The sequence below is a fragment of the Euphorbia lathyris genome, chromosome 1 (assembly GCF_963576675.1).
Source record: "Euphorbia lathyris chromosome 1, ddEupLath1.1, whole genome shotgun sequence".
NCBI classification, from domain to species: domain Eukaryota; kingdom Viridiplantae; phylum Streptophyta; class Magnoliopsida; order Malpighiales; family Euphorbiaceae; genus Euphorbia; species Euphorbia lathyris.
The window spans coordinates 72,848,518-72,861,293 of record NC_088910.1 but is presented as its reverse complement, the minus strand read 5'-3'; the positions used below and the strand labels follow the sequence as shown (position 1 = coordinate 72,861,293).

The following is a 12,776-nucleotide window of genomic DNA, read 5'->3' as shown; positions in this document are numbered from 1 at the left end:
ATCAATTACCCTTTCACTCTACTTTCTCTTTCACTCATTCACCATTACCATTACTCAAACCCTCTCAAGCTTTTGCTTTTCTCTCTATTTTCTCTTCTTCTATTTTCTCAAACACTAACCAAAATCATGCCTAGAACCAAGGTTTCCGGTCACAAGCCTAAGGTCACCGAAGCCAATCGTCTTCGTGTCCGTTACGATGCCTATTTTGATATTGAAACCGAGGAGGACGGAAAACGCTTTTCTCACCTTTTCGGAACCAAAATGGAGTACGTAGACATGCCTTTTCTCCACTTTGATTCGGTAAGAGAGTTATCTTTCTCTAATCGGATTAATGAGTTCCTTGATACTCTAGGTTGGCATACATTTTCTACTATGAAATTTCCTCATAATGATGAATTTATCATAGAATTTTTGGTAACTTTGAAGTTTGATAAAAAAGAGGAATTTTATCACCTTTGGGAACAATAGTGTCACCTATACTATTGATTATGAGGCGATGGAGAATATTTTCGGGTTTCCAACAAGTGGTTTTGTTACTAAGCCTAAGGAAGTTTATTCTAACACAATTTGCATGCACTTTCGGGCCAAGATTAGTTTTCTCCCAAAAACACTTCACGCAAGATGATTAGGGATAATTGTGTGTTTTATTTTCACAAATTTTTGAGTTTTTCATTGTTTGGACGAGTTGAAAGTTCCAAAGTTCAAGTTCAGGATTTATTTGTTCTCGATTGCTTGTTGAAAGGTCTTCGTGTTGATAGCATCAGAATGTTATTTGATAATTTATATCGTGCTTCCAAGTCACACACTAAGCAAGTGCCCTTAGGAAATTTTATTACCGGCTTAGTGATGGGTGCGCGTGGGGAATTAGCGGATTATGACATCACCTCCTACCATGGCTATATACCTCTTTTGGACATTGCGGCCCTTAACCTAGCCAACTTATTGCTTAGTTTCGGTCCTCCTGTTTTTGTTTCATATGAGTCACGAATTGCACATCTTAGTGGTCATACGGGAGGAGGAGCCTCTAGTTCACAAAATGTAGGTACCGAAGAAGGTGGTGAGGAGGAAGCGAAAGAGGAAGCGGCACATGATGCACCACAAGCACATGATGCAAACGAACACATTTAATCTCTTATTTTAAACACTAAATGTTTCTGTTTTGTAATTCATATTCAAACAGAATTGATTTCTAACATTCTACATATATTCTAACATAATTCTTATTAAATCAAGCTCAAAACCAATTTCAAATAACGATTATCTATTTTATAAACCTTAAGTCGTATTTAAACTACATTTAAACAAGTTTTTGTGAAAAAAAGTTCCATGTGGGATCAATATCTTTTTATTACTATAAGCGAAATCGTGCACTTGCGGAAATCGCTCAACAATTAACCTTAATTATGTTTAACCTATTTAAGCTATGTTTATCCTTTTTTAGAACTAACTTATGTTTCTTAATGCTTGTAGGAGATGGACCAACTTCCTACTTGAATATAATTACTCATTTATATTGACCGTGATTAAATTGATTAATCGAAATTCATAAGTTGCACCTAATGACCATTTAGTGTAGCTTATTAGTTTTCCAAGGTTTTTCATGAATCTTATTACAAATCTGAGATTTATTACTTGAGCCGGACCAAGGGAAAGTAATAAATCGAAGGTTTGGAACTAAGAAAACTTAATGCTTCTTTGGATTAAATACTTGAGTCGGACCAAGGGAAAGTAATTAATCAAAAGTTTAGAACTAATTACTCGAGCGGTTTTTTTAATCCTAAATTTTCACTTTAGCCGGACCAATGTAAAGTAGGGTAAAAAGGTTTAGATTAATAAAACTTTGAGCGTCAGCTCGGGGTGCATCAACAACTTGTTGTGCACAGGATAGGCGCGGGTCGGGCCCTAGGGAATCCAATTTAATTTTAATTTGGATTTGACAAGGCGGATTTTTAATTTTTAACTTTTTGATGGAATTTTTTAAAAAAACTAAGTCCAAATACCGTTTAATTATTAAATATGTTTTTAATTAAATTAATTGGTATTAAAATGTTTTTGAGTAACCTGCATATTTAATTATTTTAATCAAATTGATAATTTGAATAAAATTGAATATGGTTTAATTTGTGAAATTGGTCCAATAGACCGTGACACCGGTTTAGATTGGACATGCTAAATTTTAGATTTGTGACAATCCAAATTTAAGTGGGAGCAAAATTATAATTTACAATTAAATGGATATTAACCATTAGGTCTTAGTCACACTTGGTAAAATTGGCGATTTCACCTTAAGTAACTCGGCTTAATTTTAATAGATGACTTCAGAATGTCATGATCATGTATTATGTTTGTATGTTTTACCGTGCAACAACTTGTATATAGAGTTCTATAAGCCCTAAATAAAGATAGTCTGTAATTTTATTTCTTTTGGAAAATATGACTGCGTGCTATTCATTTTTAATGTAATTTTAGAATAGTTTCTATTTAAAATTGTAATTAACCTTGAAGAAGCCCAGATGGTCCAAGCTCATGGTGGGAGCCCAAGAAGTTTTTGATGGCAAGCACGTGAAGGTTAGATAGGTTATCTAGTTTTCACTAGGTTGTATTAAAAGTTCCATAGTCTCTATGTTTATTTTGTTTTAACAAATGCTTAGTATAACATGAAATATAAGTAAAATCAATCACCAGATCATCACTCGTGATTGTTAATGTTAAAATCGTATCACTTAAACTAATATGGATAATGAAATATTGAGTCACTTAAAAATGATTTCCAAATTTACACATCTTCCTAAGTAGTGTTACAGTAGGTGACATGTCCTAGCTGGGTATGCTGTAGTAATTAGTGGGCCATTGAGGGTTAGGATACTTCGGTATGGCTAATACGTAAATGGTGGTTTGACTCAACATGGAGGATTGGATAGTTTATCCTACCAAATCTTCAACGCTCGGTTAGCGAGCCCTAGTTCAAACGATTGTTAATGGTTGTGGATCTTGATCAAGATAGTCAAACATATCACTAATAACAAGTTAAAATGGATTATTAATTTGAATTTGGCTTAAGTCCTTTATTCTAACTCTAATGTAATTTTTACACGTAGATAAAACTCCACATCAAGTTACACAAAAGAATACTAAATGCCTGCATAAGCAACAACTCACTCAGACCATTCCTGGAAAAGGAAAAGCTTTCAAGGACAAACTTCCTTTATTGGTTTAGGAACTTACAAATAGTTATTAGACACGAGTCGAAGGAATATGTGTTGAATGTTACCTTACCAGTAGCTCGTCCTAGCGGTCGAGGCGTTACCACTAAAAATGGTGGCGCAGTATGACCAACATGTCAAGGCCGGCAGAGAAAACCAGTAATCTGAACTGGAAAAAGCGGTTAACCGAACCGGTGGTTTTTTTAATGGTTAAAAAAATAGATAGGTGTCGGTTTCGATTTCAGTTTCGGATTAGAGTGTTCAAAAACCGCAGTTAACGGTTAACCAAACCGTTTAATAAATATACATTTAAAAAAATTAATATATTATATAACATAGATTATATTATAAGATTAAAAAAAGTCTTTAACATAGATTATAACATATATTAATATAAATATATAACATAGATTATACTGCTTTACTTTAAAAAAAAATGCTCTCTTTTAAACATAAGCATGTAAATTTGATGGATTGTTTTTTAGTTCAGTACTTATGTTTGAATTCTGAACTTTTATATGAATTCGTTTCGTTTGAATTTTTGAATTATGTGTATTTTAATATTGTTTAAAAATTTAGATTTGGGTAAAAATTATGGTTAACCGTTGATTTTTTATTAACTAGTGAGAATTGGTTAAAAACTGTTAACCGAAAAACCTAACCGAAATTAATGGTTAACCGGTTGTATGGTTAACCGATTGATATGGACCGATTTTGGTTTGGATGATTAAAAAACCGTTGATAACGGTTCAATTAATTTTTTTGCCTAATGGACCGGTTAACCAAACCGTACCCACCCCTAGACAGAAATGTGTCGTGCATTATGTTGGGTACCATGGTTCCTGATCTTCAGAAACAGTTCATGAAGCAGCACGCCTTTGAGATCATGAATCAACTCAAAAGAATGTTCCAAGATCAAGTTTGTCAGGAGAGATACTTGACGACAAAGGCACTATGCAGTACTGATATGCAAGCTAGGAGTTCTGTTAGCACTCATGTGCTAAAGTTGAAGGACTATATTGATACACTGTCAAGACTTGGCTCACAAAACAAAAAAATAACGTCCGACTACCTTACACTTCGGAAAGAGAAAACAAAAGCAACTTTTAGGTGCCGTTTGGTTCGCGGAATAGAATGGAATGGAATAGAGTGGCTATTCCAAAGGAATAGAATAGCAAAGAATGGAATAGAAATTTATAGGAGTAATTATTCCTATGTTTGTTGGTGGAATAAAATAGAATGGAATAGATAGTTTTTTTATTCAAAAGACAATATTACCCTCAAATGTAATGTCTTATTTCTTTTAAAGTTTTAATTATTACTATAAATTATTCAAATATTTAATATACATTATTTTAAAAAATATATCAGAAAAGAAAAAAAGGGAAACATGAAAGACGGAAAAAACACGAAAAATTTTAAAAACGAAAAAACAATAAAAACATGATTATAGAGACGTGGAAAGCTATGAAAACGCAAAAATTAGGAAAAACATGTAGAAAAACTCATGAAAACAAGAAAATGCAAAAAACACACAAAAAACATAAAAAGATGTGGAAAAGATGAAAATATTAAAAACACGAAAATATAAAAAAATATGGAAAACAGAAAAACATGAAAAAAATGCAAAAAAAAAACGTGAAAACACAAAAAGTGAAAATTCGAAAATCACAAAAATAAAAAATATTAAAAGCAAAAAAACATGAAAAAGTAGGAAAACGAAAATGTGAAAAAAAGCGAAAAAACGTTAAAAACACGAAAATATGAAAAATGCGTTTATTACGTTTTTTCACAGCTTCATGTTTTTGCACTTTTTACGCTTTTTCATGTTTTTCAAGTTTTCTTGTTTTTGGTGTTTATTCACATTTTCGTATTTTTCCCGTTTTGTCATTTTTTCGTGTTATTCACGTTATTGTATTTTTTTTTTGCATTTTTTTGTTTTTTCACATTTTCACGTTTTAGTTTTTCGGTTTTTCGTTTTTTTGTATTTTTCGTATTTTGTTACTTTTTCGTGTTATTCACGTTTTTTCATATTTTCGTATTTTTTCACGTTTTCGTGTTTTGTTTGCGTTTTTTGCATTTTCATGTTTATCGTGTTTTTCACGTATTGTCACATTTTTGTGTTTTAGCATTTTTTTTACGTTATCGTGTTTTTCGTATTTTTTTACGTTTTTGTTTTTTTCGTATTTTTTCATGTTTTCATGTTTTTTGTATTTTACACGTTTTCATGTTTTTCGTATTTTTCACGTTTTCGTGTTTTTCGTATATTTTCACGTTTTTAGTATATTTCGTATTTTGTCACTTTTCGCATTATTCATGTGTTTGCTTTTTTGCGTTTTCTTGTTTTTCCCGTTTGTTCACGTTTTCATATTTTTCGTGTTTTTTTCATATTCTCGTGTTAGTAACTTTTTTTATATTATTCATGTTTTTGTGTTTCATATTTTTTGTATTTTTACATTTTTAACCGTTTTTCTCATTTTTTTCATTTTTCATATTTTTTATGATATAAATTATGGATTCCCCAAAATATATAGGATTTGAGAAATGGGCTAGAGAGAACATTGAGGGTTTAATGGATGATAATTTTGTAAATTATAAAAATACAAAATTAGGAATAGGCTATTCCTTTGATAAATTAAAGAATAGCTATTCCATGAAAACAAGAAATATGGATTCCATGGAATAGCTATTCCATAAAAAATGTTGAACCAAAGGCTGGAATAGCTATTCCTATTCCCCTCTATTCCGCGAACCAAACGAGCCCTTAGAAGTTGTGCACATAATATGCCTGATCATTTAATCATTGCTAGTGATGCAATGATTAAAATGTAGAATATGTTTCCTTGATTGCGATTGGTGAGAGCTAAGGTGCCGTTTGGTTCGCGGAATAGAATAGAATGGCTATTCCAAAGGAATAGAATAGCAAAGAATGAAATAGAAATTTCGTAGGAATAACTATTCCTATGTTTGGTTTGTGGAATAAGATAGAGTGGAATAGATAATTTTTTTATTCAAAAGACAATATTACCCTCAAATGTAATTTCTTATTTCTTTTAAAATTTTAATTATTACTATAAATTGTTCAAATATTGAATATATATTATCTTAAAACATATATAAAAAAAACGGAAAAATGGGCAACATGAAATACGGGAAAAAACACGAAAAATAGAAAAAAAACATTAAAAACAATAAAAATATGAAAAATATGAAAAACGAAAAAATTGTAAAAACACAAAAAAATAGGTGGAAACAATAAAAACACAAAATGTAAAGCGCAAAAAAAAAACATTACAAACACAAAAACGAAAGAAAAGTGAAAAAGGGTGAAAACGCAAAAAACATATAAACAGGTTAACACAAAAAAAAAACACGCAAAACATGAAAAAACACAAAATGTACAAACGGTAAAACACAAAAAAAAAGTGGAGACGTGGAAAGTTATGAAAACGCAAAAATAGAAAAAAAATATTGAAGAAACTCATGAAAACAAGAAAATGCAAAAAAAACATAAAAGACGTGGAAAACACGAAAATATAAAAAACGTTAAAAACACGAAAAATATGGAAAACATAAAAACGTGAAAAAATACAAAAAAAACTTGAAAATTTATTAAAAACACGAAAACGTGAAAACACAAAAAGTGAAAAAATTCGAAAAATCGTGAAAAGTAAAAAATATATTAAAAACAAAAAAACGTGAAAAAAGTGAAAAAACAGAAAAATGTGAAAAATGTGTTTATAACGTTTTTTCATATTTTCATGTTTTTTGCATTTTTTTTACGTTTTTCGTGTTTTTTTCAAGTTTTCTTGTTTTTCGCATTTGTTCATATTTTCGTATTTTTTACGTTTTCATGTTATTCACGTTATTGTATTTTTTGCATTTTTTCGCGATTTAATTTTTCGGTTCTTCATTTTTTCGTGTTTTTGTATTTTTCATATTTTGTTACTTTTCCGTGTATTCATGTTTTTCATATTTTTTCACGTTTTCGTGTTTTGTTTGCGTTTTTCGTATTTTCATGTTTATCGCGTTTTCATGTATTGTCACGTTTTTGTGTTTTAGATTTTTTTGCGTTTTGTGTTTTTTGTATTTTTCACGTTTTTGTATATTTCGTGTTTTGTCACTTTTTCGCATTATTCTTGTTTTGTGTTTTTTCGTGTGTTTGCTTTTTTTTTGCTTTTTCTTGTTTTTCACGTTTGTTCACGTTTTCATGTTTTTCGTATTTTTTTCATATTCTCGTGTTTGTAATGTTTTCACACTATTCACGTTTTTCGTGTTTTATATTTTTCGTATTTTTATATTTTTTAACATTTTTGTCTTTTTTACGTTTTTTGATGATATAAATTATGGATTGGCCAAAATTTATAGAATTTGATTAAATGACTAGAGAGAAGATTGAGGATTTAATGGAAGGTAATTTTGTAAATTACAAACATACAACATTAGGAATAAGCTATTCCTAACCTAAATTAAAGAATAGTTATTGTGAGCTGCTATATACCGCATCCAAATTCCGGTCCACCGCCCATTTGTGACATATTTGCCCTCCTCACTTTTTGAAATAAGAAAGTGGAATTTTCTCAAATCCTCTCTACCTTCTTTGCATTTTCTCTCCAAAATCATAAACCCGAACAACAATAATTAAAATTATGAAAATAATTGATATGTGACAATCCGAACCTCGAAAATGGATGATTATGAGTCGGAAACATTAAGATTTATATTTTTTTTATCAAAGAACTCATGAAAATAATACATATTTTTCATGACGATTTTGCATTTTTCGTCACAAAAAATAGGAGAATTTTTAATTTTTCGTCACAAAAAATTGAATGATTTAGTATTTTTCGTCACTAAAAATTTTACGATTTTGTATATTTCAAAATTTGGCCTAAACGGATGCGTCATACCACCCGACCCATGGCGGGAACGGATGTGGCGTACCACCCGACCCATGGCAGGAATGGATGCCGCATCCGTTCCCACCATGGCGGGAACGGATGCCGCATACCGTCCGACCCATGGTGGGAACGAATGCGGCATACCGCCCGACCCATGGCGGGAACGGATGCCGCATCCGTTCCGACCATGGGTCAGACGGTATGCCGCATCCGTTTAGGCTAAATTTTAAATTTTCTCTCAAAATTTATTTTCCTCAATTTTGACAAAATTTTTATGGCAAGGGCAAAATTGTCCAATGGGGGCGGTGATAGGGAATTTGGGTGCGGTATATAGCAATACCCGAGTGATTCCATAAAATCAAGTAATATGATTCCATGGAAAAATTATTCCATAAAAAAAAATCAACCAAAGGTGGGAATAGCTATTCTATTCTCCCCTGTTCCGAGAACCAAACGAGCCCTGAATGTTTTAGGATTGGTGGCTTGTTATCTCTTTAAGCAAGCTAGCAACTGATTATGTGGAGTGATTGGTATTCTCGTTTCACTTATTTTCAAGTAACGTGAAAGTGAGTGAAAGTAATTCTAGTTAATGATAAAGGGTAAATATGTTATGTGGAATGTTTAGAAGAATTTATTAGTTCCATACAGTGATAAAAAAAAGTATATAACTCTCTGGAGAGTGTAAATAGGCATGGGATGGGACAATGAAGCATCTAAGGTCTCTTGGCAGTGAAAAACCTGGCTAAATCAGGCATTACCTTTTTCTTCTTCCTGATTGTAAAAGTAGTTCTGAGTACTGGAGATGGTGAACAAGTTGGAAGAAGCTTTCCAGTACGTTTGGATGGAGTGGAGTTCCCATAAGTTTTCATGGATTTTCTTGGTGTTGAATTCCCATTAGTTTTGATGGATTTTCTTTGTACTGGTCTCTGAAAGATTTCAGCTTCCTTTGTATTTTCTCTCTTTGCAGAAGGTGACCTCCTACTAATTGTATATACTTGTTTGTGTTCCTCCATTTTAGTCTTTTGGATTTCGATTTTCATTAATATCTCCTTCTCACTACCCTTCAATGCTTCCACCCATGCTTCAGCTGCTGCAACCTTTTTATCTGCAATTTCTTCTGCTCTCACTGCACGTCCAGTTAAGTAGTCGTATTCGAACTTTGAGATTGTGATTGAGGAACTCTGTTGAGAAGCAGAAGCTCTGCTTCTCATCGTGTTCTCGATAAGATACTGGAGATTCTGAAGAGCTATATCTTCTGATTCTTTGACACCCTCTAGTTCTTGCATAGCAGCCTGTAATTTCTCTTCGGTTAAGTCTATATCAGATTCGGTTTTCTGGATTTCTGCTTTGATGTTGGCAGTTTCTGCAGTAATAAGCTCCTTGTCTTTCTTTGCTGCCTCTGCTTGTGTCTTTAACTGTCCAAGAGTGAGCGAAAGATTGGATAAAACTGATCTAGCCTGCTCCTCAGCAGCAGTTGCAGCTTCCAGTTTCGTTTTTGCTCGGAGAAGCTTTGAATTGAGATTTTGAACAGTTAAATCTGCCTTCTGTTCAGTTTTTTGCAATTGAACTGTTTCTTCCATAACATGCCTGAGCTCATTTCTTATAATGTCCATTGAGGACATGAACTTAAAACCCTCTTCTCTTATTGATGCCAACTCTTTCTTGGCCTCCTCCAGCTCATCTTCTTCTTCTTCTTCTGTGATTGTGATTGAACTCTTCCGAAAACTTCCCCCCTCCGAATGCTTCATGCTGTCATTTCTCAATACCTTTTTCTCTATTTCTCTAACAGCCTTTAGTTCATTCTGTAACACATCCACATCAGCTAATGTAACACACAACTTAGACTCAAGCTCTTTAGAATGTTCAATATCCTCCATTAATTCCTTTATTTTCTCTCTGGCCTTGTCCTTTTCAAATGAGAATTCGTCCCATTCCTTCTCTCTTTGAGCCTGAATTTCTCCAAATTCTTTCAATGCCTCAATCTCTGCCAATTCAACAACCACTTGTTCCTCCTTTACATCCTCAATCTCCTTGCTCAGTTTTTCCGCATAGCTCAAATTCAATGACAATTTAGAACTCGACGCTTCGATTTCCTTGTCAGCCTGTCTTTTCTTTTCCAAAACAGAATCCATATCAAGCTTAAGTTTACTCAACTCTTGCTTCACAATTTCCAATTCTCTTACCATGTCTGCATATTGATGATCTTGGCGCTTACTTGACTTGTTCAGCTTCTCCATGTCTTTAGCCTTGGAATTGGATTCCTGAATTTGTGAAGCAAGATCTTTTTCCGTCTTTTCAGCACTTGAGAGCTCTGATTCTGCTTGAGACTTGACTGATTCTGCAGCCTTTCTACTCTCTCTATATCTAACCATATATCTCTTCGCCATGTGCACCTCTTTTGCTCTTGAAGAAGACTTCTAAATTGATTTCAAAATTAAAGAATTTACAAAGAAATTTGCAAACTGAAAACAAATTAAGAAAGAAATAATACCTCTGCCAAATCCATATGGGGTTTGTTGAGTGAACAAGTACCTTCAAGAATTCTTTCACCATACATATTAACGGCTGTTTTAACAGTCCCTAGTCTTCTTCTATCATCAAATTCTCTTCTATCCATGACTCGCCTATTCCATTGAATTAAACAAATAAAGAAAGAACATGAAATTCTACAAACACCGAAACCAAATAACCGGAAAAAAAAATAAAAATAAAAAAGAGGCATACCTGAAAAAGAAGGAAATTCAGAGGTTTGGCATATACACATATATATAGATGTTTAGTCCATTTATAGATAGTTGGAGAAGTGGAGATTGAGCAAGGAAGAAATTGAAAGGGAATGTCCAAGAAAATGGAATAAGAAAGAGATAAAACGGCAGATGGTTGGCTAATATTGGAGAAATCGCTGCCTTCCCTCCCACCATCTCTCTTTCTCCAGCTCAACAATATTAAATACTGGGGAGTGTGGACCCGTCTTTTCGTGATTTTCTACGGATATTTTTTTTATTTCTTTTGTTTTAGCAAACTTATTTATTTTGCCAAAAAGATTGACAATTTATTTTACAAACTTGGCTAACTTTGCAATGAGCATGGCAGACTGTTTCCTAAGCCGCATTACATCTCGAGCATATGCTGTTATCAACCATGTGCCTGCGTTTCCTCTCCAAGTTTGTTAATAGTCTATCATGTAGGTAAAGTCAGGCGAAAGATTTTGAGCGCTGAGGGATTTTGAGCTTCCAAGTATTCATGAAGCAAGGCTTGGGTAATACACTACATTGTTTGTCGATTAGGAAATTGTAGGCTGCCTTGGTGGTGAACTTTCCTGATGCTGAGTTTCCCCATCTAGGCATGTCGCTGATATCCTCCGCTTTTTTCACCAACACGCATCTAAGCCTTAGCAGGATATTACTGTCTAGGTACTACTCAAGGATATCCCACTTCTAATGGCTATTGTTATCAATGAAGTCTGCCACTCTCCAATCGGAGAATGCACTCGGTATGGGGGAAGATGCCTCCTCTCTGAGTTTCATATTGACTAGCCATATATCATCCCAGAATGAGGTCGATTTACCATTCCCTATGCTCCATGAGAGCCCCGCGACAAAATCATCAAAAACTTCATTGAGACTTCGCCATAGGTGTGATCTATTCCCTACTATCTTTTGAGAGCCGCTGAAAATGATGTCTTTTCAGTATTTAGCCGCAAGAACATGATAACATCGAGATATTATTTACGGGATCGAAAAGGATATTAACCAAAACGACCGCGTATTCGGATGATCAGGAAAGCTATGGCGTATCGAGCAAGCCACCAAAGTGGCGGATCACATAGATTCCTCCACACGCTATCCGTAGTCAAACCTATGGGAGACTCGCCAACATGCCTCGATCCGCCCGTCGAACGGTTGAGCCGATTCTCAATAAAGGCAACTAATAACCCATTAATGAGCTAACGGTCATACTTGAATAAGATCAGTAACCGTCATTAATGAGGCATTAATGGAGACTTTCTAGTTACTAGGAGTTACGATTACATGACTATAAATAGCTTGCATCCCAAGCTATTGAGGTACACATTCACGCTCTCCTAAACCATACTTTGTCATTACAGTTTATTCTTTTACTATACACTGACTTTGGCATCGGAGCTTCCCCCCGTAGGGAAGGATTCCGATCAAGAGTTCAGCACCAGTCATCAATTGGTGCGGTGATCATGGAAGTTCTAATCCAAAAAGGACTTAGTTCACAATCCAAACATGGCAAGTGGAGGGTCTAACCCCTCAACCGGAACTACAACACCATCCGTACCACCTTTAGTTAATCCCCCTGCAAGCGCTGGTCGCGTTGATCCTGATGCGCCAATTGTCCATGACAAAAGGGACATGTCACCAGAATCCTTCTTGGATATTTGCGCAAGTGCAGTAGGGAGAGAGAGCATGGACCCATTATGGAAGGTCGATTAAGGGCCTATCTGGAGAACTAAGATGTGGGAGGACCCACGACAAGGACTATTCCCTCGCTGAATCGTCGTCGTCTACCATGGCTAACCATATCGCAATGGAAAAACGCCTATTATAGACCGGGTGCCCTCCGCAACTCGGCATTCTTGCTCTCTCGGCCCACAGACTCAATGGTCATTAATCCTGAGCTCGATAGTAATATACCGATAAACAGA

The 12,776-nt window shown here is 34.2% G+C and overlaps 1 protein-coding gene across 2 annotated transcripts; it reads right to left on the bottom strand.

The window, feature by feature from the left end:
- Positions 1–8,694: 8,694 nt before the first annotated feature.
- Positions 8,695–11,013, bottom strand: LOC136201957 (protein PLASTID MOVEMENT IMPAIRED 2). Of its 2 annotated transcripts, none has more exons than XM_065992355.1 (3): positions 10,829–11,013; positions 10,596–10,728; positions 8,695–10,521 (listed from the first exon to the last, which is right to left on the bottom strand). In XM_065992355.1, the coding sequence occupies exons 2-3, from the start codon at positions 10,719–10,721 to the stop codon at positions 8,818–8,820; spliced, it is 1,830 nt and encodes a 609-aa protein (XP_065848427.1). In that variant the 5' UTR covers positions 10,722–10,728; positions 10,829–11,013; the 3' UTR covers positions 8,695–8,817. The 2 variants fall into 2 exon arrangements, with proteins under 2 accessions (XP_065848427.1, XP_065848434.1); XM_065992362.1 differs by having other exon boundaries at positions 8,695–10,518.
- Positions 11,014–12,776: the final 1,763 nt, after the last annotated feature.

Coding starts and splice junctions, on each gene's coding strand:
- LOC136201957 (XM_065992355.1), bottom strand. CDS start 10,721: ATGGATAGAAGAGAATTTGATGATAGAAGAAGACTAGGGACTGTTAAA. Junction 10,522..10,595: donor CCCATATGGATTTGGCAGAG/GTATTATTTCTT, acceptor AAATCAATTTAG/AAGTCTTCTTCAAGAGCAAA.